The sequence below is a fragment of the Mobula birostris genome, chromosome 6 (assembly GCF_030028105.1).
Source record: "Mobula birostris isolate sMobBir1 chromosome 6, sMobBir1.hap1, whole genome shotgun sequence".
NCBI lineage: Eukaryota > Metazoa > Chordata > Chondrichthyes > Myliobatiformes > Myliobatidae > Mobula > Mobula birostris.
Window position 1 is genome coordinate 38,054,603 of NC_092375.1, and position 26,029 is coordinate 38,080,631.

The 26,029-nt window shown below is 42.5% G+C and overlaps 1 protein-coding gene across 2 annotated transcripts in view; it reads right to left on the reverse strand.

Moving 5' to 3' along the window:
* Positions 1 to 26,029, reverse strand: part of LOC140198950 (suppressor of tumorigenicity 14 protein homolog) — a 119,149-nt gene that overhangs the window by 42,819 nt on the left and 50,301 nt on the right. For both annotated transcript variants that reach the window (XR_011886298.1, XM_072260251.1), the window contains exons 6-7: positions 24,883 to 24,918; positions 11,935 to 12,160 (exon numbers count right to left, since the gene is read on the reverse strand). Coding sequence is in view for 1 of the 2 variants with exons in the window: in XM_072260251.1 (XP_072116352.1) it covers positions 11,935 to 12,160; positions 24,883 to 24,918 (262 nt within the window). In the remaining variant the exon portion in view is untranslated. The remainder of the gene's footprint in view (positions 1 to 11,934; positions 12,161 to 24,882; positions 24,919 to 26,029) is intronic.

The window sequence follows — 26,029 nt, forward strand, 5'->3', positions numbered from 1 at the left end:
GTCGCAGGTTGGGTGGTGCAGTGGCCCCCACCCTCTGGGCCACCAACCGATACATTGCCGCGAAGCACGCAGGGGTGCAGCGGTAGCCGGGAGGCATGCAGCACATCTTTAAGAAAAAAGCCGAAATAAACATGCTAATTAATTACGTGCCGCCCGACACGTAATTGTCGGCCCAGTGCCGATTGCTGATTGCATTGCCTCTGATCTGGGCCGACAATTACGTGTGGGGTGGCACCTAATTAATTAGCATGTTTATTTCAGCTTTTTTCTTAAAGAAGTGCTGTGTGCCTCCCGGCTACTGCTGCATTCTCCGCGAATCGGTACAGTACCTGCCCGCGGCCTGGGTGTTGGGGTGGTGGGACACCGGGGTGTCATCTCGTCGTCTGTTTCCATTAGAGCAAGCAGCTCATCTTCTATGACTGCCCCTCTCGATGTCAAAGGTCGAGGTTCGTCGTCTGCTGTGGCTGATGTGGAAGGCTTGCTTGACTGCTGAGCCTCGCGCATTTTTCTATCATACAGTTCTTTGTAAGGACTCAAAGAATCTTGCAAATATCCCCTAAACCTATGTACCCTTTCAAAATTAAAGTTGTACTTTATCATTACTCATTCGGTTTCGATTGTTATCCTTTCCTCTTCCAATTGCATCAGCTCTTCATCTATCAGTTCTTGGTCATGGGATGCCAAAACCTCTTCAACATCATCTTGTCAGCTTCCGCAAGCCAAACTCACTTTGTCCTTGCTTCGTTCACCACAATCGAAACACTTAATTATGTCTAGTTTTACGCTAAGTGTAACACCCTTATGAGCACTTTCGGGCTTTTCCGACACCATAGAACTCATCTTGTAAACGACTGCTCACAGGCTCGTGTTAAGGCAATGCTGGCAAGAATGCCATTCCAAATCCGGGGAGAGCGGCTGCTTTTTATTACACGCTGATTTTTTTCGCGCGCTGAATCTTTTATCACGCGCTGAATTTTTTTGTAACAGTGAAAACACCTTCTGAAAGCGAAAACAGGGTTCTAATGTAGGTCTTTCGTAACAGTGAGGTTTCGTAAAGCGAACGTTCGAAAAGCGGGGGGCACCTGTATATATACAGTACTGTGCAAAAGTTTTAGGCACACGTAAAAAATTCTGTAAAGCAAAGATGTTTTCAAAAGTAATTAAATTAAAAGTTTCTAATTATCAAAATAATACTATAAAGAACAATAAACAGTAAAAAACTAAATCAAATCAATATCTGCCGTTAAAACTGCATCAATTGTCTTAGGTACACTGTTGTGTCATTTTATAAGAAAATTGGCTGGTAGGTTGTTCCGTGCATCTTGGAGAACTTGCCACAGCTATTCTGCAGTCCTTGGCTGTTTTGCTGCTTCTGTCTCTTCAGTTAATCCCAGAGAGCCTCGATGAAGTTGAGATCAGGGCTCTGTGGAGGTCATACCATCTCAAACTATATAAAAAATTTAGGGTGCCTAAGACTTTTGCAGAGTATTGTATTTTTTGTGTGACTGTATATTATATGTGCTATTTGTGCTTTGTGCTGTGTACGATTGTTGTTACTGTGTTTTGCACCTTGGTCTTGAAGGAGTGCTGTTTTGCTTGGCTGTATTCATGTATGGTTGAATGATAATTAAATTTGAATTTAAACTTCTTTTGCAAATTACAAGTCTCTGACAGTTGATTATAAACAACTATCACTGGATTCAATTTCTCTGTGTTAATTCTATCATATTCAATCCTTTCTTTGAACATGGTGACTAGCTCTTCTTTTAGCTTTCTTCACCAAAAGAAGAAAAATTTTGTTTTCTTCATTCACTCCACAGAACTAAAGTTCTGCATTCATTGCATAATTATGGTCACTTTCTTCTCTAACCTCTCCAAGAACATGATGTACGGAGCCTGAAAACGGTGGGTTTCACGCTGCGGAGTCCAGTGGCTGTTAGCGAGGGGCTAACGAGTCGTAATTCCAGAGACGCCCAGTAAAAAGGGGTTTCATTTGAATATGGATGTGGGATTACAATTACGCCATCCCATTATTATTGTATTATGGATAACAATTTATTTTAGTGGCTTTCTGCCAACAGATGGAGACACCTGTATCTCCAGGAGGCAAGGAACCAATCAGATATACTGTCACTGACATAAGTCATGAAACTCGTTGTTTTGTGGCAACAGTATAGGGATAACGAATTACTAAAGGTTTCGATAAAATATTTTTAAAAATGAGAAAAAAAATACCCAGATAGTGGCCTTGAACCGTTCAGAAATCTGATGGCAGAGGAGAAAAAAGCTTGAGTTTGGGTCAATGTTGAGTTTGGGTCTTCAGTCTCCTGTACCTCCTTCCTGATGGTAGTAATGAGAAGATGACATGTCCTGGATGGTGAGGGTACTTAATGATGGATGCCACCTTTCTGAGGCATCATCTTTTGAAGTTGTACTTGAGGACGGGCAGGCTTATGCCCGTGATGGAGCAGATAGAGTCTACAAGCCCCTGAAGCTTCTTATGATCCAATGCATAGGTGCTTCCATACTGGGCAGTGACACAACCAGTCATAATCCTCCCCACCGTACATCTGAAGAAGTTTGCTGGAGGCGTCGGTGACATACCATGTCTCCTCAGACTCCCAGTGAAGTATAGCCGCTGACACACCTTTTTCCTAATTGCACTAATTTGTTGAGTGCAGGATAGACCTTCAGAAATATCGACCCTGGAACCTAAAGCCGCTCACTCTTTCCACCACTGACGCCTCGACAAGGAGTGGTTTGTGTTCCCCTGACCTCTCCTTTCTGAAGACTACAATAAATGACTTGACCCTGCCGATGCTGAGTGTAAGGTTGTTGTTGCTACACCACCTAACCAGCTACACATCATGAGTGTAGAGAGAGTAAACAGTAGGCTAAATACACATCCTTTAAATGTTCCTGTGGTTGATCTGTCAGGAAGGAAGAGATGTTATCACTAATCTGTTCTGACTGTGGTTTGTCATGAGAAATTCAAGAATCTAGTGGTGGACGGAGGCAAAGAGGCTCAATTTTTGTAGCTTGTTGATTAGAAGTAAAGCAGCCAGATGAAGGTATTGAAGTTATCCAGGTGGTCCAAAGCCTAGTAGAGATCTTGTGAGATTGCATCCACTTTGGACCTGTTGTGGCTGTAGGCAAATTGCTGTGCGTCCAGGTCCTTGATCGGGCAGGCGTTAATTCTGACCATCAGCAGCCTCTCAACGTATCTCATCACTGTAGCTGTGGGTGCTGCCGGATGATAGTTGTTGTGCCAACTCGCCCTGCTCTTTTCGGGCACTGCTATGATTGATGCACTTTTGAGAGCAGATGGGAACCTATGACTGCAGCAGTGGCAGAGTAGAGATGCCCTTGAACATTCCAGCCAGTTGGTCGGCACAGGCTTTCAGTACCCTGTCAGGTACACCATTGGATCCTGACACCTTTTGAGGGTTCACCCTCTTGAAGGATATTCTGACATGGCCCAGAGATCATATACTGTCCAGAGGTCAGATACTTTCAGGATTCCAAAGGTCTATTTCTCACTCCCATTCAACTCTGCTTCCCACTCCCATTCAGATATGTCCATACATGGCCTCCTCTACTGCCATGAGAGGCAAAACTCAGGTTGGAGGAGCAACACCTCATATACAGTCTAGGTAGTCTCCAGTCCTTTGGTATGAACATAGAATTCTCCAACTTCCAGTAATTCCCTCCCCCTCCCTTCCCCTATCCCTATGTCACTCTGCCCCCTCCCCCAGCTGCCTATCACCTCCCTCATGGTTCCGCCTCCTTCTACTACCCATTGTGTTTTCCCCTATTCTTTCTTCACCTTTCTTGCCTATCACCTCCCTGCCTCCCGTCCCCCACCCCTTTATCTTTCCCCTTGCTGGTTTTTCACCTGGAACCCACCAGCCTTCTCCTCCCCACCCTCCCCCCACCTTCTTTATAGGGACTCTGCCCCTTCTCTCTACAGTCCTGATGAAGGGTTCCAGCCTGAAATGTTGACCAATCTTTTCCACGGATGCTGCCGACCTGCTGGGTTCCTCCAGTGTGTTGTGAGTGTTGCTTTGACCCCAGCATCTGCAGAGTATTTTGTGTTTAGGATTCCAAAGGTGTAGTTTTATTCTCTCTTTCAAAGTGTGCATGCAAAGGATGAAATTCAAAGGATGAACCAGTTATGTTGTTAGGTCTTGCCTTATAGGAAATAATGGTGTAAGGGGTTTCTTCTTTTATGTTACTGCGTATGTTCATCAAAATGGCTTCTTTATGATAAATGCTGAGAAGGTTCTCTCGCTACAGTTTGTTTGGGTTATCTCATTGACAAGAGAGTGAATGAACCAATGGGTGTCCATGTTATTCTTTTTTGGGGTGATATGCTATCTCATATGGCTGGGAAACGGGGGTTTTGGCAGGGAGTTGGAGGAGAGACCGGGAGGAAGCTGGACATGCTGGGAGCGCTCTGGTTGATCACTTTGGGTGGTCTCAAGCTGCGAGTCGAGGGGGTCAGAGTGGGTTGCAGGGTGAAGAAAGACGGTCCCGAGCTCCAACTGTGTGCACGAAGAAATTGAACTTTGATAAGTCTGGCGCCTTTTTCATTCCCTTTTATATTGTACCTCTATTAATCTCATAGTCCTAGTAAGATATATAAAGTGTAATTTGTAAAATGTACATTGTGTGCTGGCTGATGATTGATGTTTGAAACCAAATCAGGTGGCATTGCACAGCACCCTACGTAACCGGGAGATAAGGTTTCCCCTAGATAAATATCAGCCAATATAGCTGAGCGTTACAATGGCATGCAAACTTTGCCACAGCAGATGTGCATCTGCTTGTGTCTGTAATTTCACAAGGAACTGCCTTTTTGCTGTCACAATGGCCTTCTGTAGGTTGTACCTGAACTTCTTGTAGGTTCTTGGATTACTGGCCCCAAGCTAACTATGAATCTCTGGTTCAACCGTGGTATCAGAGATATTCTTAGGAAGCAGGGGTCCATGGCAGGATTAACATTTAGAGACTCAGAGTCATAGAACATAGATGCAGGCCCTACTGACTCCTCGGTGCCCTACTGCTCACCTTGTTAGTTCTACCCTGGCTTGTCCTACCAAAGTGCACTACCTTACACTTATCTGCATTAAGTTCCGCCTGTCATTTTTCAGCCCAACCTTCCAGCTGGTCCAGATCCTGCTACAAACTTTGACGGTCTTCCTCACTATACACTACACCCCCAATCTTGGTGTCATCAGCAAATTTGCTGATCTAGTTTACCACATTATCATCCAGATGGTTGATATAGATGACGAACAACAATGGACCCAGCACTGATCCCTACCTTGCAGCACACCACTAGTCACAGGTCTCCAATCAGTGAAGCAACCATCTACTACCACTCTCTGGCTTCTCCTGTGAAGCCGATGTCTAATCCAATTCACTACCTCATCCTGAATGCCAAGCAACTGTATCTTTTTGACCAACCTCCAATGCAGGATCTTGTCAAAGGGCTTGCAAAAGTCCACGTGGATAACATCCTCTGTTTGTCTTCATTAACTTTCCTGGTAACTTCCTGGAAAACGCTATAAGATTAGTTAGACACAACCTACTGCACATGAAGCCATTTTGACTGTCACTAATTAGTCTCTGTTTATCCAAATATTCATGCATCCAGTCCCTTGGAATACCTTCCAATAACCTACCCACTACTGATGTCAGGCTCACCAGCCTATAATTTCCTGTCTTATTCTTAGAGCCTTTCTTAAACAATGGATCAAAATTACCTATTCTCCTACGAATGTATCAAGGAAAACACTAAAGTGCAAAACCCTAATCCTGAAGGCTTAGTGGAGCCACACTCCATTGTATCCCTATGGTTCGAGGGTATTTATGCTAGAGCCATACTTGACACATGCTCTCAGGTTACTCTGCTGTGCAGATCCTTCTACAACCTGTATTTGACACATTTACCATTGACGCCACTCAGTGCTCTAGAGCTTCGGGGCCTTAGTACTGATGACTACCGGTATGATGGTTACTTGTCGTTGAAGCAGGAGTTTTTGGAGGCAGATGTGGGAATAGCTGAGGTTCTTGATATGTTAGGCTAGTGGGAGCCTGCAAGGAGAGAATTGGAGAGAGCTTTCTGAAAACCTTGTCTGTTCAGAGTTGTTTTTGAGGAAGTGCAAGCCCATCCTAGGCTGGATGATGAGCACAAAGGAGGAACTGTGTGGTACACCCAGTCCAAATCTGTCGTGTCACGGCCTGGGGAAGTAGCTAAAGTGATGGGAAACCCCAAATTTCCCGGAATGCCTGATGCCAAGGCCCTCCTGGTGGATGCTCCAGAAGACCATGAAGAGGAGTCAGGCTTACCTGCTGGGCTACTGGTGAGGCCTGAACTGCAGAAGCCATCAGCTGTACAGGTAAACAGGATGACAGTGATTGTCAGGAGCACATCGGAGAGGGAGGTCACCCTCAGGTGGGGAATGCCGATGGCACATCTTTTTCCGGTGACTTTAATGTCTAGTTTTCCTGTGAGAAAAGCAGGAGAGAGACCATCTCCTGGAAAGGGAAAGTTGACAACCAAGTCATCCAACTTTGGTGACTCCCCGGTACCTGGAGGTTGGAAAAAGACACTGATGGAGAAGATGTTGGAGTTCGAAGATGTTGGAGTTTTTTCTACTGAGGAGTTTGATGTGGGTTGTTCCAAGAGCACTTGCCACGCCTTCCGAGTGACAGAGGACACCCTTTTCAGAGAAAGGTCTTGTCGATTAGCACCCGCAGAGGTGGAAGACGTTTGGTAGCATCTGCTGAAGCTGAAGGAAGCTGATATTATCACTGAGTCCAGTTCTTATGCGTCCACCATAGTGGTGGTGAGGAAGAAGAATGGGAAGGTATGAATGTGAGTTGACTATCAGACACTGAACAGATGCATAGTCTCCGACAAGTATATGTTCTGCAGATCGAGGACATGCTGGCCTGCCTGAGTGGAGCGAAGTGGTTTAGTGTGCTGGACCTAAGGAGTGGGGTCAGATACTCATGAGTGAGGCTGGCAAAGAGAAGACAACATTCATATGTTCACTTGGATTCTTTCAGTTTGAAAGGATACCCCAGGGAATATCAGGAGCACCTGCTACTTTCCAGCGTGTCCTGAAGAAAACGGTGGGGATATGAACTTGCTTGAGGTATTGGTGTACTTGGATGATCTCGTAGTGTTTGGGTCAGGTCCACCCTGGAAGAGCACGAGGTGAGGTTACTGAAGGTGTTAGGTCACCTGAAAGCTGAAGGGTTAAAACCGTCACTGGACAAGTGCTGGTTCAGCAAGACATCTGTCAACTATGTTGGGCACATAGTCTCATGGGATGTAGTAGCTATAGATCTGTCTAAGATAGAGGCAGTGATCACATTGCCAAGACCCAAAGATGTGAGTGCTCTACGCTCGTTCCTTGGATTATGTGGGTACATAGATCTGATCCCTTCACGAAGTTCGTGAAGGACTACTCCAAAGTGAGTTACCCTTTGAATCAGCTTCTGTGCAGTTACCCTCCTGTGGAGGAGAAAGGGAGGAGAACAGAAGGAGAAGAAGGTAGTTTACCTTACTCCCTTGGAGCCTTTTGGAGCAAGATGGGACCCAAAATGTGAAGAGGCCTTTCAGTTGCTGAAGCAGCTGCTGACGAAAGCACCTGTGTTGGTGTTTGCAAATCCCCCAATTGCTATATGTATTGCATACAGATGCCAGCCGAGAGTTCTATATCAGGATCAGGGCACAGGGTTGAGATTGTCGCTTTGTCAGACTGAGTCTGTCACCCTTCAAGCGAAACTACCCCACACACAGATTAGAGTTTTTGGCATTTAAATGGGCTGTGGTGGATAAGTTATGTGATTATCTATATGGTGCTAAATTCAAGGTGAGGACTGACAACAATCCATTGACTTATATCCTGACATTGGCGAAATTGGACAGCAGCATTGTCTGCCTATGATTTCAGCCTGAAGTTCCAGCCTGGGAGCCGGAACATTGATGCAGATGTTTTGTCCCAATGTGCGCATGAAGAATTGGAACTGGATGGAGAGTGGGAGAGCATTCCTGCATCTGAAGCTAAAGCAATGTGCCAGGAATCATAGGCTAGTCCGGGGCAGGACAAAGCTGTGGATTATCTGGCGCTTCTGGCTGTGCCATTCCACAAGCTTACTGCAATTTGACTGCTCTGAATATGAAACAGTTGCCCGCGTTGAGTCCTGGGGAAGTAGGCACCGCTCAGTGAGATGACCCTCGTATAGGTACCGTTTGGTTAGCTGTCGCAGAAGGGGATATAGCCCAAGTTGAAAAGACGAAACACCCTGCCATATCTCTGCTGCTGAGAGAATGGAACAAACTGGAGCTGAGGAACCAGGTTCTATACTGGGTCATGTCTCCTACAGACAGGCCTCGGCCTGAAGAAGTACCTGGTTCTGCCTGAGAAGCATTGGAGGATTGTGCTGAAGTCATTTCATGGTGTTTCGGGTCATTTGGGGATTGACAAGACCTATGGATTGGTCTGAGATTGGTTCTATTGGCCCCGAATGAAGCCCGAGGTCGAAGAGTACCGTAAGTTGTGCATTCAATGTATTCGGAGGAAGATGCTGCCTATTAGTGCTACTCCTTTATCTCATTTACAGAGTGCTTGATATAGTATTCATGGATTTCCTCTCCATAGAGCCTGCTTCCAGCAACACAGTGAATGTTTTGGTTATTACTGATCACTGCACTAGACATACTCAAGCTTTCCCTACAAAGGATCAGAGGGTGTTCACTGTGGCCAAAGTGTTACAGGAAAAGTATTTTGTTCATTATAGCCTTCCCAGATGGATACATAGTGATCGGAATAGGCTCATCTATGAGTTACTGAGCGTGCTTAGAGTCGAGAAGTTGAGGACTATGCCTTATTATCCTCAAGGTGATCCCAGCCTGAGAGGTTCAACTGGACATTGCTAGACATGCTCAGAACCCTGGAGATCAACAAGAAGAACAAATGGAGTCGGCATATTGGGCATCTGGTCCACTGCTACAACTGTACACAGAATGAAGCTACTAGATACTCGCCATACTATTTGATTGGGCATGAGGTAAGGTTGCCTGTAGACCTCTGTTCTTGGGACTGATGGGGAAGACTTGCCACAGAAGACCTATCTTAAATATGTGTCTGACATGAGGAGGGAATCGCAAGAGGTGTATAAACTAGCAGAGGTCTCTGTTGCCAAGCAGAATCAAGGAAATAAGAGGAGTAACGGTCAAAAGATTAGGTTCTCCCAACTGATTCCTGGAGACAGAACTTGGGGCTACCAGGGAAGCATAAGGTGGCTGACCACAGGGTGGTTACGCTTTACACAGTGGAGAGTCAGATGCCAAACATGCCAGCTTTTCATGTGAAGCCAGAAGACTGGAATAGACCTGTCAAAATTCTCCATCGGAACTACCTTTTATCTCTGGGACAAGAGGTACGTGTCGACCCAGAGCCTGACGTGGACCCTACACCTAGTTGGAGGACTCTGCGGTGACATGGGAGAGCAGAAAGACAATCAATGGAGAAAGCTGAAGGGGACTCAACCACTGAATGTTGTACAGACTCAGAGGATGAGGAAATGGGGGTGTGGTATATGATCCTTCCCCACAACCTCTCCACTATCTGCTCTGGCGCTCTAGTTCCCATCACTCTGCACCTCTAGTTTAAATGTCCCTGTGCAGCAGTAGCAAGCCTTCCTAATAGGATATCAGTCACCCCTCAGTTCAGGTCAAACTGTCCTATTTGTACGGTTCCCGCCTTCCCTGAAGGAGAGACCAATGATCCAAAAATCTGAACTCCCTCCTCCACCTTGTCCCATGCTAACCTGTATGATCATCCTATTTCTGGCCTCAGTAGCATGTGGCAAGTGTAGCAATCCTAAGATCACAACCCTGGAATTCTTGTCCTTTAATTTAGCACCTAACTCCCTGAACTCACTTTGCAGGACCTCATTACCCTTTGTACCCACGTCATTGGTATCACTGTAGACCACAACTTCTGGCTGTTCACCCTTCCACTTAAGAATGTTCTGGACTCGATCCTAGACGTCCATGACCTGGTCGCCAGGAAGCAACATACCATCCTGGAATATTGTTCTCGTCCACAGAGCCTCCAGTTTGTTCCACTAACCAATGAATCCCCTATATGTACAGCTCATTTGTTTTCCCTTCCTTCCCTTCTGAGCCACTGAGCCAGGTTCAGTGCTGGACACGTGATCGCTGTGGCTTTCTTCTGCTAGGTCATCTGCTCTAACAGAAACCCAAAGTGGTGTACCTGTTATTGGGGGGGGGGGGTGTACTCTGCACTGGCTGCCTATCTCCTTTCCTCTCCTGACAGTCACCCAGTTACCTGCATCCTGCACCTTGTGCGTATCCAGCTCCACGTATCTCTCAACCTCCAGAATGATCCAGAGTTTATCCAGCTCCAGCCTCAGTTACTTAGAAGCTGCAGCTGGATGCACTTCTCACAGGTATAGTCATCAGGGTCACTCGAGGTCTTCCTGCCTTCCAGCAATCCACAAATGGACCATTTCTAGAACATGGAAGCAAGGATCGAGCATACCATCCCTATTGCTCTCCACACCGGAGTCACCAGGAGAAAGTACAAACTCTTTACGGATAGCAGAGGTACTGAACCTGGGATGCTGGGATCGTAGCAATAGACTAACTGTATGCCACTGAGTCACCCCTTTCGCATCTCCATCCCAGTCATTTATATAAGTTGTAAAAGTTGGGGCTCCAGTAATCATCCCAGAAGCACACCGTAAATTAAACTTACTAACCAGAATAAGATGTTTCCATGCCTATTATCTAATTATTATTTGCTTGCCAATACGTACCTACATGTTACTTCCTGCACCACAAACTTATATTTTCTGTTCCCTTATCAATTGTTTTCAGCAAAATTGCATGTAGCATATTCACTAGTACCCCATTTTTTCTAGACTTTAAAGAATTTGGTGAATTCCCTTTCACAAGGCCGTGCTGACTTTCCCTGAACACCTTAAGTTTTTCTAAGTGCCAAATATAACATCTTTAATAACAGCTTCTAATATTTTTCTTAAAGTCTTTTTCTTTTTTTGAATAAAGGGGATATACTGTATTTGCCATTTTATATTCTAATAGAACCTTTTTCCAAATCTACGGTATTTTGGAAAATTAAAACACATTCATTACCTATCACTTACTTTAAGAGCATAAAATGAAGACCATTAGAATTGGAGTCCTGTTAGACCCACTGCTTCAATAATTCACTCAGTATCATTTCCATACTGAACATTCCTCCTTCCCATCCAATTCCCGATTTACAGCCGTAACTGGGATGCTTCTTGTATCACGCGCAGTTACGACTCACATATAATACCTTCTCAAGACTATAAGACCATTAAACCTACTAGCAGAATTAGGTCATTTGCCCATCAAGACAGCTCTGTCATTTGATCGTGGCTGATCTATTTTCCCTCTCAACCCCATTCACAGGGAAAATAATACATTATCCACCTTGTCATCTTTCATTATTAGTTCTCTAGATTCAAGACCAGTGCCCAATGGCTTATTCCTTTCTTTCTTTTTCCAAATAACACCAGTAAACATTCTGCTTGTAGCAAATCACAGGGAAGGATCATTGTATCAGTCAAGGCGGGTGAATAAAGTTTTTGGAAACACAAGAGAATCAACGTTGCCAAGTACCCAGGGAACAATGGCTTTTATGGCACACCCAGAGAGCTTAGGAAAGCTACTTAAAAGAAATGGGACTTTCTCTAAGCTGTGAAGTTTTAAATTATTTGTAGATTAAGCATTTAATTACATAGTAAAATAGACAATATAGAAATATTGGAGCCAAGAAAGTAAAAAGATACACAACTATTTTCAAAATCATCTCTTTAAAATGTTCTCCAAATGACACGTACTTACTAACAGTTTGTCTTGGGTCAAGAAACCCAGTACTATAAGTTGCCACATCCACACCACTGCAGTTGGGTCCTCCAGGTTTGGTTGAAATTGTAGCCTTGATGGAGTAACCACTCTCTCCTTGGACCAGCCAATAGTTACTGCTGCTTCTGTTGCATTGAATTAATCCCAGTGAATCAAAAGTCTGTTCTTTGCTCAGTAGCAAAACCTGATGTACACACTGACCTAAAAAGACATAAACAAGTCAAAGGTATTTAGAACATTCACTTCACCATTAACATTGTTTACATCAGCTGGATTTTCTCTATAGAATACATGCTGAACCAAAGGGGCAAAGTTTCCTCAGAGCAACATTCACATAATGGTTTCTACTTTACTTTCAGAGAAATCACTACAGATGAGGAATTTCTTAAAGTTCAAGTTGCTAAGTATAACTTGTATATAAGACCATAAGATATAGGAGCAGAAGTAGGCCATTCAGCCCATTGAGTCTGATCTGCCATTCAGTCATGGGCTGATCTAATTCTTCCAGTCATCCCCACTCCACTGCCTTCTCCCCATTACCCTTGATGCCCTGGCTAATCAAGAACCTATCTACCTCTGCCTTAAATACACCCAATGACAGAGTCATAGAACCCTACAGTACAGAAGCAGGTCCTTCAGCCCATCTAGTCCATGCCAAACTATTATTCTGCTTAGTCCCATTGACCTGCACCTGGACCATAGCCCTCCATACCCCTGGCACCCATGTACTTAACTTCTCCTAAATGTTGAAATCGAACCCACATCCATTACTTCTGCTGCCAGCTCATTCCACACTCTCACCACCCTCTGAGTGAAGAAGATCCCCCTCATATCCCCCTTAAATATTTAATCTTTTGCAGTTACCCTATGATTTCTATCGCATCCTTTTCCTTTTCCAGCATACGCAAATCTAATTGGCGAATCATCAATTCACTTACAGTTATTCCAAGTTTTTGTATCACATTTCATGGTCATGACACGGTGGTCTCAGTGGAGAAATCAATGTCGATTGAGTGTCTACTCCACAGTGAACCTTTGTTCAAGCTGCAGTTGCAACCCAGATTTCTGTCACTTTAATTGACATTCCTATTCCCTTCCATCTGTGGCCTCCTGCATTGTTTCAATGGGGCTTCCATCTGGGTATACTGCAGCCTTCAGGAACCGGTATAGAATTCAGTAATTTCAAGTAATCTTTTTTTTTCCCCTAAAATTCTTTTTTTTTTTGCAAAAATAAAATCATCACTATAATCATGAACATGACAAAATCTGCAGATGCTGGAAATCCAAAGCAACGCACAGACACACACAATGCAGGAGGTTCCTCCAGTATTTTATGTGTGCTGTTATCATGATAATGTTATCCATCTGCAATATTGAAACATTTTTTCTCTATAAAGATTATTTGATATGCTGAGCTGCTCCAATATTCTATGTTTAGTTCATTTCTCTCTAATACCTTGGCAATGCATTTTGCAACTTTCGTCATATCCACTTGAGCTATCTTCTTGAAACACCTTCAATCATTTCATCAACCAGAAGGCTTCAAAAATACAGTTTCATCATGGCAATCCTGGCCTCAGCCCAGAGATATTCTCATTGTTCTGTCCTCCCCAAACTCTCTACAAGTTAAAACTAGTTTGCTTTCACATTTTCTTAGCCTATTTGACCTGAAGTGTTAACTCTGTTTCTCTTGCTATAGATACTGTATAACTTAGAACATAGAATATGCAGCAGCGTGGTAGAGCAACTTAAACATCCCTAATGTACCTACCTCTACCACCAGCCCTGGCAGTGCGTTCCATGCACCTACCACTCTGTGTGTAAAAAACCTACTTCTGACATCCCCCCTATATTTTCCTCCAATCACCTTAGGTCTCATTCCAGTCATTGCCACCTTGGGGAAAAGGTGCTGGCTGTCCACTCTCTCTATGCTTCTCCCACGTACATGTCTGTCAGGTCACCTCTCATTCTATTTCACTCCAAAGAGAAAAGCTCTACCTCACTCAACCTTTCCTCATACACCACGTTTTCCAATCCAGACAGCATCCTGGGAAATCTCCTTTGCACCCTCTCTAAAGCTTCCACACCCTTCTTCTAATGAGATGACCAGAAATGAACACAATACTACAAGTGTGGTCTAACCACAGTTTTATAGAGCTGCAACATTGCTCGCAGTTCTTGAACTCAGTTCCCCAACTAATGAAGTGTGTACGAAGGTCAACACATCATACACATTTTTAACCACGAGGCAACTTTGAGGGATCTATGGATGTGAACCTGAAGATGATTCTGTTCCACCACACTGTAAGAATCCTGCCTTTATCCTTGTACTTTGCGTTCATCTTGACCTTCCAAAGTGAGTCATTTCACACTTCTCTGGATTGGAGAATCTGCTGAATATTTTCAGCATTTTCTGTTTCTATATTATGTCTTTTGTTTCGAAAGATGTGTTGAAACACTTCACCACACAATGGACAGTAAATGAAGCTGAGCTTTAAGGAGAGTTTAGAAGAGGAGAGGTGGAGGGAATTGGGGATGTTTTTCCAAATTTTAGGCATAATTGCAAATGTGATGCAAAGAATGAACAAGTCAGTTAAACAGAGAATTCTGGTTCAATTGTTCATTTGTGCAGCTGAGAAGGCTGTAAAAAGACAATGCTACAAACTGATTCAAACACAAAATAACGAACTCCTAGAAACATAGAAACATAGAAAATAGGTGCAGGAGTAGGCCATTCGACCCTTCGAGTCTGCACTACCATTCAGTACGATCATGGCTGATCATCCAAGTCACAACCCCGTACCTGCCTTCTCTCCATACCCCCTGATCCCTTTAGCCACAAGGGCCATATCTAACTCCCTCTTAAATATAGCCAATGAACTGGCCTCAACTGTTTCCTGTGGCAGAGAATTCCACAGGTTAACCACTCTCTGTGTGAAGAAGTTTTTCCTCATCTCAGTCCTAAAAGACTTCCCCTTTATCCTCAAACTGTGACCCCTCATTCTGGACTTCCCCAATATCGGGAACAATCTTCCTACATCTAGCCTGTCCAATCCCTTTAGAATTTTATACATTTCAATAAGATCGCCCCTCAATCTTCTAAATTCCAGAGAGTATAAGCCTAGCCGATCCAGTCTTTCATCATATGAAAGTCCTGCCATCCCAGGAATCAATCTGGTGAACCTTCTTTGTACTCCCTCTATGGCAAGAATGTCTTTCTTCAGGTTAGGGGACCAAAACTGCACACAATACTCTAGGTGTGGTCTCACCAAGGCCTTGTACAGCTGCAGTAGTACCTCCCTGCTCCTGTACTCGAATCCTCTTGCTATGAATGCCAGCATACCATTCGCCATTTTCACCCCCTGCTGTACCTGCATGCCCACTTTCAATGACTGGTGTACAATGACACCCAGGTCTCGTTGGACCTCCCCTTTTCCTAATCGGCCACCATTCAGATAATAATCTGTTTTCCTGTTCTTGCCACCAAAGTGGATAACCTCACATTTATCCACATTAAATTGCATCTGCCATGGATTTGCCCACTCACCTAACCTATCCAAGTCACCCTGCATCCTCTTAGCATCCTCCTCACAGTTAACACTGCCGCCCAGCTTTGTGTCATCCGCAAACTTGGAGATGCTGCATTTAATTCCCTCGTCTAAGTCATTAATATATACTGTAAACAACTGGGGTCCCAGCACTGAGCCTTGCGGTACCCCACTAGTCACCGCCTGCCATTCTGAAAAAGTCCCGTTTATTCCTACTCTTTGCTTCCTGTCTGCCAACCAATTCTCTATCCACAGCAATACCATAACCCCAATACCCTGTGCTTTAAGTTTGCACACTAATCTCTTGTGTGGGACCTTGTCAAAAGCCTTTTGAAAATCCAAATATACCACATCCACTGGTTCTCCCCTATCAACTCTACTAGTTACATCCTCAAAAAATTCAATGAGATTCGTCAGACATGATTTTCCTTTCACAAATCCATGCTGACTTTGTCTGATGATTTCACCGCTTTCCAAATGTGCTGTTATCACATCTTTGATAACTGACTCTAGCATTTTCCCCACCACCAATGTCAGGCTTACTGGTCTATCATTCCCCGGTTTCTCTCTCCCTCCTTTTTTAAAAAGCGGGGTTACATTAGCCACCCTCCAATCCTCAGGAACTAATCCAGAATCTAAGGAGTTTTGAAAAATTATCACTAATGCATCCACTATTTCTTGTGCTACTTCCTTAAGCACTCTGGGATGCAGACCATCTGGCCCGGGGGATTTATCTGCCTTCAATCCCTTCAATTTACATAACACCACTTCCCTACTAACATGTATTTCCCTCAGTTCCTCCATCTCACTAGACCTTCGGTCCCCTACTATTTCCGGAAGATTATCTATGTCCTCCTTAGTGAAGACAGAACCAAAATAGTTATTCAATTGGTCTGCCATGTCCTTGTTCCCCATAATCAATTCACCTGTTTCTGACTGTAAGGGACCTACATTTGTCTTAACCAATCTTTTTCTTTTCACATATCTATAAAAGCTTTTGCAGTCAGTTTTTATGTTCCCTGCCAGCTTTCTCTCATTATCTTTTTTCCCTTTCTTAATTAAGCCCTTTGTCCTCCTCTGCTGGACTCTGAATTTCTCCCAGTCGTCAGGTGTGCTGCTTTTTCTGGCTAATTTGTATGTTTCTTCTTTGGAATTGATACTATCCCTAATTTCTCTTGTCAGCCACAGGTGCAATACCTTCCCTGGTTTATTCTTTTGCCAAGCTGGGACGAACAATTGTTGCAGTTCACCCATGCGATCTTTAAATGCTTGCCATTGCATATCCACCGTCAACCCTTTAAGTATCATTTGCCAGTCTACCTTAGCTAATTCACGTCTCATACCTTCAAAGTTACCCTTCTTTAAGTTCAGAAGCTTTGTTACTGAATTAACTATGTCACTCTCCATCTTAATGAAGAATTCCACCATATTATAGTCACTCTTACCCAAAGGGCCTCGCACGACACAATTTCTAACTAACCCTTCCTCATTGCTCAATACCTAGTCCAGAATGGCCTGCTCTCTAGTAGGTTCCTCGACATGTTGGTTCAGAAAACTATCCCGCATACGTTCCAAGAAATCCTCTTCCTCAGCACCCTTACCAATTTGGTTCACCCAATCTATATGTAGATTGAAGTCACCCATTATAACTGCTGTTCCCTTATTGCACGCATTTCTAATTTTCTGTTTAATGCCATTCCCAACCTCACTACTACTGTTAGGTGGCCTGTACACAACCCCCACCAGCGTTTTCTGACCCTTAGTGTTATGCAGCTCTACCCATATCGATTCCACATCCTCCTGGTTAATGTCCTTCCTTTCTATTGCGTTAATCTCCTCCTAACCAGCAATGCCACACCACCTCCTTTTCTTTCATGTCTATCCCTCCTGAATATTGAATATCCCTGAATGTTGAGCTCCCATCCTTGGTTATCCTGGAGCCATGTCTCTGTGATCCTAACTATATCATATTCATTAATAACTATCTGCACATTCAATTCATCCACCTTGTTACGAACGCTCCTTGCATTGACACACAAAGCCTTCAGGCTTGCTTTTACAACACTCTTAGCCCTTATACAATTATGTTGAAAAGTGTCCCTTTTTTGATTTGTGCCCTGGATTTGCCGGCCTGCCACTTTTACTTTTCACTTTACTACTTTTTGCTTCTACCCTCATTTTACACCCCTCTGTCTCCCTGCACTTGTTCCCATCCCCCTGCCACATCAGTTTCAATCCTCCTGAACAATAGTAGCAAACGCTCCCCGTAGGACATTGGTTCCAGTCCAGCCCAGGTGCAGACCGTCCTGTTTGTACCGGTCCCACCTCCTCCAGAACTGGTTCCAATGCCCCAGAAGTTTGAATTCCTCCCCCTTGCACCATTTTTCAAGCCACGTATTCATCTGAAATATCCTCCTATTTCTACTCTGACTGGCACGTGGCACTGGCAGTAATCCAGAGGTTATTACCTTTGTGGTCCTACTTTTTAGTTTATCTCCTAACTCCCTAAATTCACCTTGTAGGACCTCATCCCGTTTTTTTACCTATATCGTAGAACTAGGACTTGGCACGCCGCTGTGCAACTGAATCCTTGACTTCTTGTCTAACGGGCTCCAGTCAGTCAGGCTTGGCAGTAGCATCTCTGCCACGATTATCCTCAATGCATGGTAGCGTAGTGGTTAGTACAGCGCTTTACAGTACTGGCGACCGAGGTTCAATTCCGGCCGTTGTGAGTAACAAGTTGTACGTCCTCTCTGTGACCACCTGGGTTTCCTCCAGGTGCTCCCATTTCCTCCCACAGTCCAAAGACATATTAGCTGGTAGGTTAATTGTTCATTGTAAATTGTCCCGTGATGAGGCTAGGGTTAAGTCTGAGGTTGCTGGGCAGTGCAGCTCAAAAGGCTGGAAGGGCCTATTCCATGCTGTATCTCAATAAATAAATTTATATCAATTTATATCAATGTCTTTGCACTGTACTGCTGATGTTAAACAAGAAATTTCACATCATATGATAATAAACCTGATCCCAGTTCTGATTTCGAATTTTTATAGATGCACCAGAGCAGTATGGTAACTGCTCTGTCCAAGTTTGCATGAAATTGCAGAATTGTGAACAGAGCCTGGTCTATCGTGAAAACTGGCCTCCTCACTATGGACTCTGTCTATACTTCCAAAGCCTTGGGAAAGCAGCCAGCATAATCAAGGGCCTCTCCCACCCTGGTCATTCTCTCTTCTCCCTCACTTCCATCAGGCAGAAGATAATAGAAGCTCGAGATCACGTACCACCAGACTAAAGGACAGCTTCTATTTCCTGTTATAAGACCCTTGACTGGACCTCTGGTACAGTAAAGAAGAAGTCTTGATTTTCAATCTATCTCATCTTGGTCCTTGCACCTTATTTGTTAATTGCACCGCACTTTCTCCATGAGTGTAACACAATATTCTGCTTTCTGTTTTGTTTCCATTTTGTACTTCCTTAATCTACACACTGTACATAAAATTATCTCTCTGGATGGCATGTTAATAAATTTTTTCACTGTCCCTCAATACAAGTGATAATAATAAAGCAAACACCAGTTGCAAATCAATCCTAGATGATCAGGAGCCAATATAGGTCAGCAACGACAAGGAACAACAGGCGACGACTTGGTCTGGGGACAGGAAAACAGGCAACAAAGAGACACACACAAAATGCTGGAGGAACTCAGCAGGCCGAGCAGCATCTATGGAAAAAAGTACAGTTGACATTTTGGGCCGAAACCCTTCGACAGGACTCCTGAAACGTCGACTGTACTTTTTTCCATCGATGTTACCTGACCTGCTGAGTTCCTCCAGCATCTTGTATGTGTTGCTTTGATTTCCAGCATATGCAGGTTCTCCTTTGTTTGTGATTTGAGGCAACAAGAAACAGAGCTTTGAACGTGTAACGCTCTGCAAAATGCTGATAATGGGCAGAACATTTTTAGAATAATCAAATTCAAATTTGAAACTTAGATCACAGATCTGGTGAAGCGGCGGGCCAGTAACAGAGTTGGAATTGGTCAGTTTTGTGATGTTAAAGATGTGTGTTTGGTAACTCATCTCAAAATTCAACTTTGGAAATGAGGACCTTGGAGAGTGAAATTTGAGGCAAGAACGTGGAGGTGGTGGGCACGTGGGCTGAAGTACCAAGAGTATTATAATGAATGGCGAGAAGGCAACATTAACTGGGATAACAGTGCACTCTCTGTATCTAATACTTAAGACAGTGCACAATTCTGAGCACATCCAGCATGTTGGCTGCCCTCACAATAAAATGTAGCCAGTTGTTCAATAGTAAACTAGCGTTTAATTAGTTTAACAGTACGCTTCATTGGGACCAGTAATTTAACTTGACACAAAATAATCTGATAATTGCATTAAATTTGTAACTCAGGATTGTTGTTAAGGGTTCAGACGTTCACCAGTCCTTCTAGTGAAAGTCATCTGTCGCTCCTACCTGGTCAGAGTCCATGCACACAGCAATGTGACTGACTTTGAATGACCGCCAGCAAAATACTCATTTAGGAATGGGCAATATACGTTGATCCTGCTAGCAACACTCACATCCTGTGAGTGAATAAAAAAAAACCTGCCCAAGCCTCCCTTGACACTATCAGCCCAAGGAGGATTTTTATGGGAAAATTACCCTTTATTGAAGCTTTTATTACGATACCTTTGATCTTTCATATTTTCCGTGACTTGCCTTGCTTAGTTGTTATCAGCTTGTGTTTGTTTATTATCATGAAATTGCTATTCTGCTGTAAACTGTGCCCTTCTCACACTAATTTTATGTTTAATTTTATTTTTTTCCATTTTATCTTGTTTTATATAATCAAAAATAGTAAAACACAATTACAATGTCTGTTTTACTGGTTAGAAATAAATGTCAGTATTTCTAAACATATTATTAATATGACTCTGTGGCTTCCAAATAAATTTAAAAATATGCAGTCGCCATTTTCCCATGTCTAAACTACTTATATCAAAGTTAGCACATTTGAATTACGACTGGGAATTCATTTAGAATTACAGTCAAATATGCCTGTATTTTCTGAATAGACTGTACAAATCATAAGTTATAACTAACCTAAGGTAACTAGAAAGCAACCACGGTTTATCAGTTACTTCCAATCTCCTCATTTGCTCACTTCCAAGTTTCCTCTGCTCTTCTTGTTGTGCCTCCTCCTCCACCTGCCCTCTCAACACCACACAGACACAACCACACACCTCCAGGTCACGTGGGTAAGCAAAAATCGAGAGCAAGGTCGTCTGTAGTGAAATCTTCAGTAGTATTGGGGAAATTCTGCTGACATGAATTATATGCCAAAAGTGTAGAAATACACACAGAAAAGAAACGATAGATATTGCGTTGCTGTTGAAGCCATGGTGTGAGAGCTGATCTGTTCACATAGAGTAAGAATGGCCAGCCAGTAAAAGTTCCCAATTATTAGAAGGAAGGAAGCCTTGGAAGTTATAACATTAGCCACAGCAGTTTGAATTCTGTTTACAGTAACAGGGATTCACCATTGTGCCTTGACCTCCATACTATCCCAGAGGTCACAAATTTCTCATGAGATTGTGAGAGAAAAGTGTAAGGTGCAGAGGGAGACAGGGAGATCTAAGATTTCTTGTAACTGCAAATGACACTATTCTAGCCCCACATGAACTTACTGGCCAAGCTACAGAATTTACAGGAAGTTAATGAAAACTCTGGCCAACACAAGTTATTTTCCACTAGACCAAGAAGTAATGTGATTATTATAAAAGTAAAAAGATACTAATAATACAACAACCCTGCTGAATTGTTACCCATGCTATAGAAAGGATGGCAGTGCATTACAAAATTCGGTTATGAAAACATTGACCAAAGCTAGTCATTGATAAATCCTACGTCATTCTGACAGAGATTATCAACTGATGAGACAGACCTGAATTCATCTTCAGACCACACGAGGGCTGAAAGAACAGAAAATGTCAACAACAACACCAATATTAGCAGAAAAAAGAAATGAGTTCAAATTTTACAGTGATAGCAATACACTATAGCAACAAATACTGCACTAACTCAGAGAAAAAAAATGACCAGAACTAAGTCAACGAAATGATGGCGTAATATTTTACTGTGCAGACAATCCTGTAAATCAGAAAAGATCACTAATTCAAAAAAACTTATTAAATTAAAAGGAGAAAATACAATGCTATATACGGTAGTGAGATTGAATAAGGAAATAGCATTGTATGCTGCTACGTACTAATACCATATCACTCTCTTGTTTACCAAACCAACTTAATACATATTTTATCACTCAGCAAAGCATATGGCATAAAAGATTAACAATAATTATATTGCTGAGTTACCGGTGATAGTCTGGAAAATAATTAACAAGCATGCCCAGGACAACAACAATTCACAACAGTGATTTTTGCACCATTTGCTCAAGGTAAGGGAGCCATTTATCCCCACCCAAGAATGCCAAATTTCAAAGCTTTTAGATTATTTTAAGGAGACATCTGGTATTCCTCAGAGCCTGTGCTAACAATCTCACTTCATCTTAATTCATCAAAGTTATTATTGGTTTTGTTTCAAGGAAGTCCATGACCGAAGGCAACAATTTGATTTTACGTAGGCCTTAACAGATCACAACACACAAGGCATTTGGAGGAACAACGCCAGAGGTTAAGTTCAGGTAATGTTTGTGGATTCATTAACAAAAGCCTCACTGTTATAATGCTGAACTCAAAGCATTTCAGTGTGTCTGCAATGATTCCAACACAGCACAAAAACTCCTTCTGCCAAAAGAGCAAAAGGAACGATAAAATAAAGCAACCACATACTGCAAATGGCACTTTACTATTTGATCAACATCCCACTCATAATTAAATTGAAAACAAGTTGTCAGTCTGGACCTGGATTTGGTCCACAGGGATCTGCATCTCAGCATTACGCCAAGACGGAACCATCAGACGTCACTATGTTTAGAACATAGAACAGTGACACACGGGAACAGGCCCTTCAACCCACAAGCTAATTAAACCAGTAATTAAATATCCTAACTTAACTAGCCCTTTCTGCCTGTACAAGTGGATCTTCCTCCATTCTCTGCATATTCATGTGCCTATCTAAGAGCATTTTAAATGCCTCTGTCGTATTTGCCTCCACCACTACCTTGCCAGCACATTCCAGCTGCCCAATATTCTCTGTATAAACTTGACAAACAGCATCCCATCTTTCCAGCATGGCCCACTACAGCCCCTGAGGCTGACCATTCGTAGCATAACTAGTCAGTTACGATGAAAACCCACAATGCAAAAATACTGAACTTGTTCCTCTCTCCGTGGCTGCTTCTTGACCTGCTGCATACACTGGTGTCATTTTAGATTTTCTGCATCTGCAGGGCTTTGGATCTTGAGTTTGTATCGTTCACTGCTAGCATTGCTTTTCCCTTTCATTTAACCTCTGTCCTCATGACATTTTACATTCCACCAGGCAGATGAGCTGAATTAACAACTCTTCACCAACTCTTCTCAGCCTCCCAATCTCCAGACACATTCCCTTTTTGCCTCTTCATCTGTTCCACTGTCTTCAACTTAAAACATGTTTTCATGTTTATTTTTCTTCAGCTCTGATGAAAGGTCACTGACCTTAAGTGTTACCGGTTTCCCACTGCATCAATTCTACCCAGAATGCTGTGTATTTTCATCATTCACTGTTTATACAATATCTCTAGGTCTAAGTAGAATAGAGTGGGATTCCCCTGATTAGAATAAGGACCACAGTCTTTTTTTTGAACAGACACTAATAATGTGAATTTAGAGCTGCAATGTTATCTTAAAATGTTCAGATAACACAGAAGTGTAGTAATAGTTTGGAAGGTAGTAATAGGCATCAAAAAAGTAACGACAGGCTGCTAGAATGCATAGGCACAAGCCAGAGAAATTCAATGCAGAAAAGTAGAGATGATTTATAAAATTGAGTGGAAAATCAGAGATTCTGAGGCATATTTGAAGGTGATAGGACAAATTTAACAAGTAGTTAAAACTTCGAGTAGTCCTGTCTGTATAAAATGAAGTATGGCGTACAAATACCAGTAAAGTATGCTAAACCTATGACACAAACAAGAGAAAATCTGCAGATGTTGGAAATATGGCCTGCTGAGTCCCTCCAGCATTTTGTGCGTGTTGCCCTAAACCTTCAGCTTACTGGGAGCATTCTAGAATAGAATGGAAGTTTTAGAGAAGGTACAGAGAGAGTTATTTTAATTTTCTTAGAGGTTTCCAATTACTGTTATGCGTTGGTGGGTGTAACTAGGAAAAGCTGTTGTTCTCCTCAGAGCAGAAGAGGTCTGCTGGCCAAAGTTTTCATTAACTTTCTGAAAATTCTGTAGCTTGGCCAATAAGTTCATATGGGGCTTGAATAGTGTCATTTGACACGTTTAAAGTAATGAAAATTATACACAGAATAAACTAAAGTGAAATTATTTCTGGGGGGGTGAGTTATAGTTTCAGAATGCAAATGAAACTGGTGACATAAGGACATATATAACATAGGAATTGAGTATTTAGGATTTGGAATACACTACCTCTGGCAGTGGATAAAGAGTTAATAAAGTTATACCAAGATGCTTTATAATATTGCCACCATTGGAGTGTTCATCAGATCCCAAGCCCAGAAGATGTTGGCCAAAAGTTTTTACATGGTTAGAGCAGGGATCAGAGCAGCCTTTTTCAGAAAGCACAGATACTGAGCTAAATAGGTGCAGAAGGAAGAGAAAAGTTCCATGGTTATACAAGGTAATGTAGAAAAGTGAATTCTGTTTTTCGTCACTTTTAATGTCTTGCCCTTTCTTAGATTCTGAATATCAAGTCAGCTTTTATCGTAGAATGAGAATGAGAAGTGAAAAGAACCATGAGTTGAAAATGACAATGGAGGGATGTAAAAGATAAGCGTTTCAAGAGTTTATATGCCCGTTTATGTCGATGAGAAGAACTTTGTAACCCACATGAAATTTGCACTCATAATTTGCACTCATAAGGACACAGTGACAGTAGTAAGATTAGCTGACCCTCTAGCCTTTTTGTTTAAGGCCAAAAATTCCAGATAATACACACAGCACAAAAAAAGTTATTTCCCCCGTGGCCTTCAGTCATTCGCTTAAACTAGATTAATAACCCTTTTGCAACATTTATTGTACCTCAGCAATGTTAATTCCATTTGCTAATCATTTAAAGATATTTAAGGTGAAGAGGATGCGATAAGTGCAAATAATACTCCAAACAAACTTATATGTTACAGCCAAATCACCCTAAAGATTGGCATTTTCAACACTCATTACTAAGTTTAATTGAGCTACATACCTGTTTTCAAGCTTCGAACATATTTTTCATTGGCAACTGTAAAAAACCCAAAATATATTCTGTCAATAACTTAGTCACTTCCACTTTGAAGCATCCATTTGTCATACAATGCTTTAAAGAGAGTAGAATAGCACATAAGTACACATACACGGCCGCTCCATGGAGAGAGTTGGGGCATCAAGTTTCTGGGAGTACATGTAACAGATGGTCTCACCTAGTCCCTCAACACCACCTCTTTGGTCAAGAGAGCACAGCAACATCTCCACTGCCTGAGGAGATTGAGGCAAATGAGGCTCTCTCCCTCGCCCCATTTTAACCAGTTTTTACGGGAGCACCATTGAGCTTGTCCTGACCAGCTGCAACCAGGCTTGGAACAGAAATTGCAAGGCATCCAACTGCAAGTCTGTACAAAGGATTGTGAGGAATCGTGAGAGGATTATTGGGGTCTCTCTTCAACCCCTTAAGGATATTTATCAGGAGCACTGTATACACAGGGCCCTTAGCATTGTCAGTGATCCCTCCCATCCATCCATCAATCTCTTTGGCACCCTACCATCAGGCAGGAGGTACCGTAGCACTGGGAGGAGAACTGTTAGGATGGAAAACTGGTTCATCCCCACCCCCCCCAAGGCCGTAAGACTACTGAACTCCCTGCCACCTCCCAGGTCTCATCATGTATGAAATACCAGTAGCATTATTATACTCTTCACTTGTGTCACATATGTACCTTATTACTTGTTAATTTATTTATGGTAATATTACTTTATGTGTTCTGTGTGTGAGTTATATGGACTGTGTTGTGCACCTGGGTCTGGAGGAACATTGTTTTGTTTGGCTATATACATGTATATGGTTGAATGACAATAAACTACAACTTGGACAGGAATATTTGGTAAATAAACAGATCAATAACAAAATTCTCTTTGCGATATGAAGAAATTCATAATATTGAATATAAAATCATGATTGTGTCAGACTTACTCTCAACTATAGAGCTTTTGGTTCATGTTCCATGTCTCCATCAATATGGTTTCTCAGTGTTTTGGTTTGCTTATTGAATTTTCTTATTTTTTCCCATAGAATTCACAAATTCTCTGTTTATATATTTCAGTTAACTTGCATTTCTCTTATGAGCTTGAATTGATTT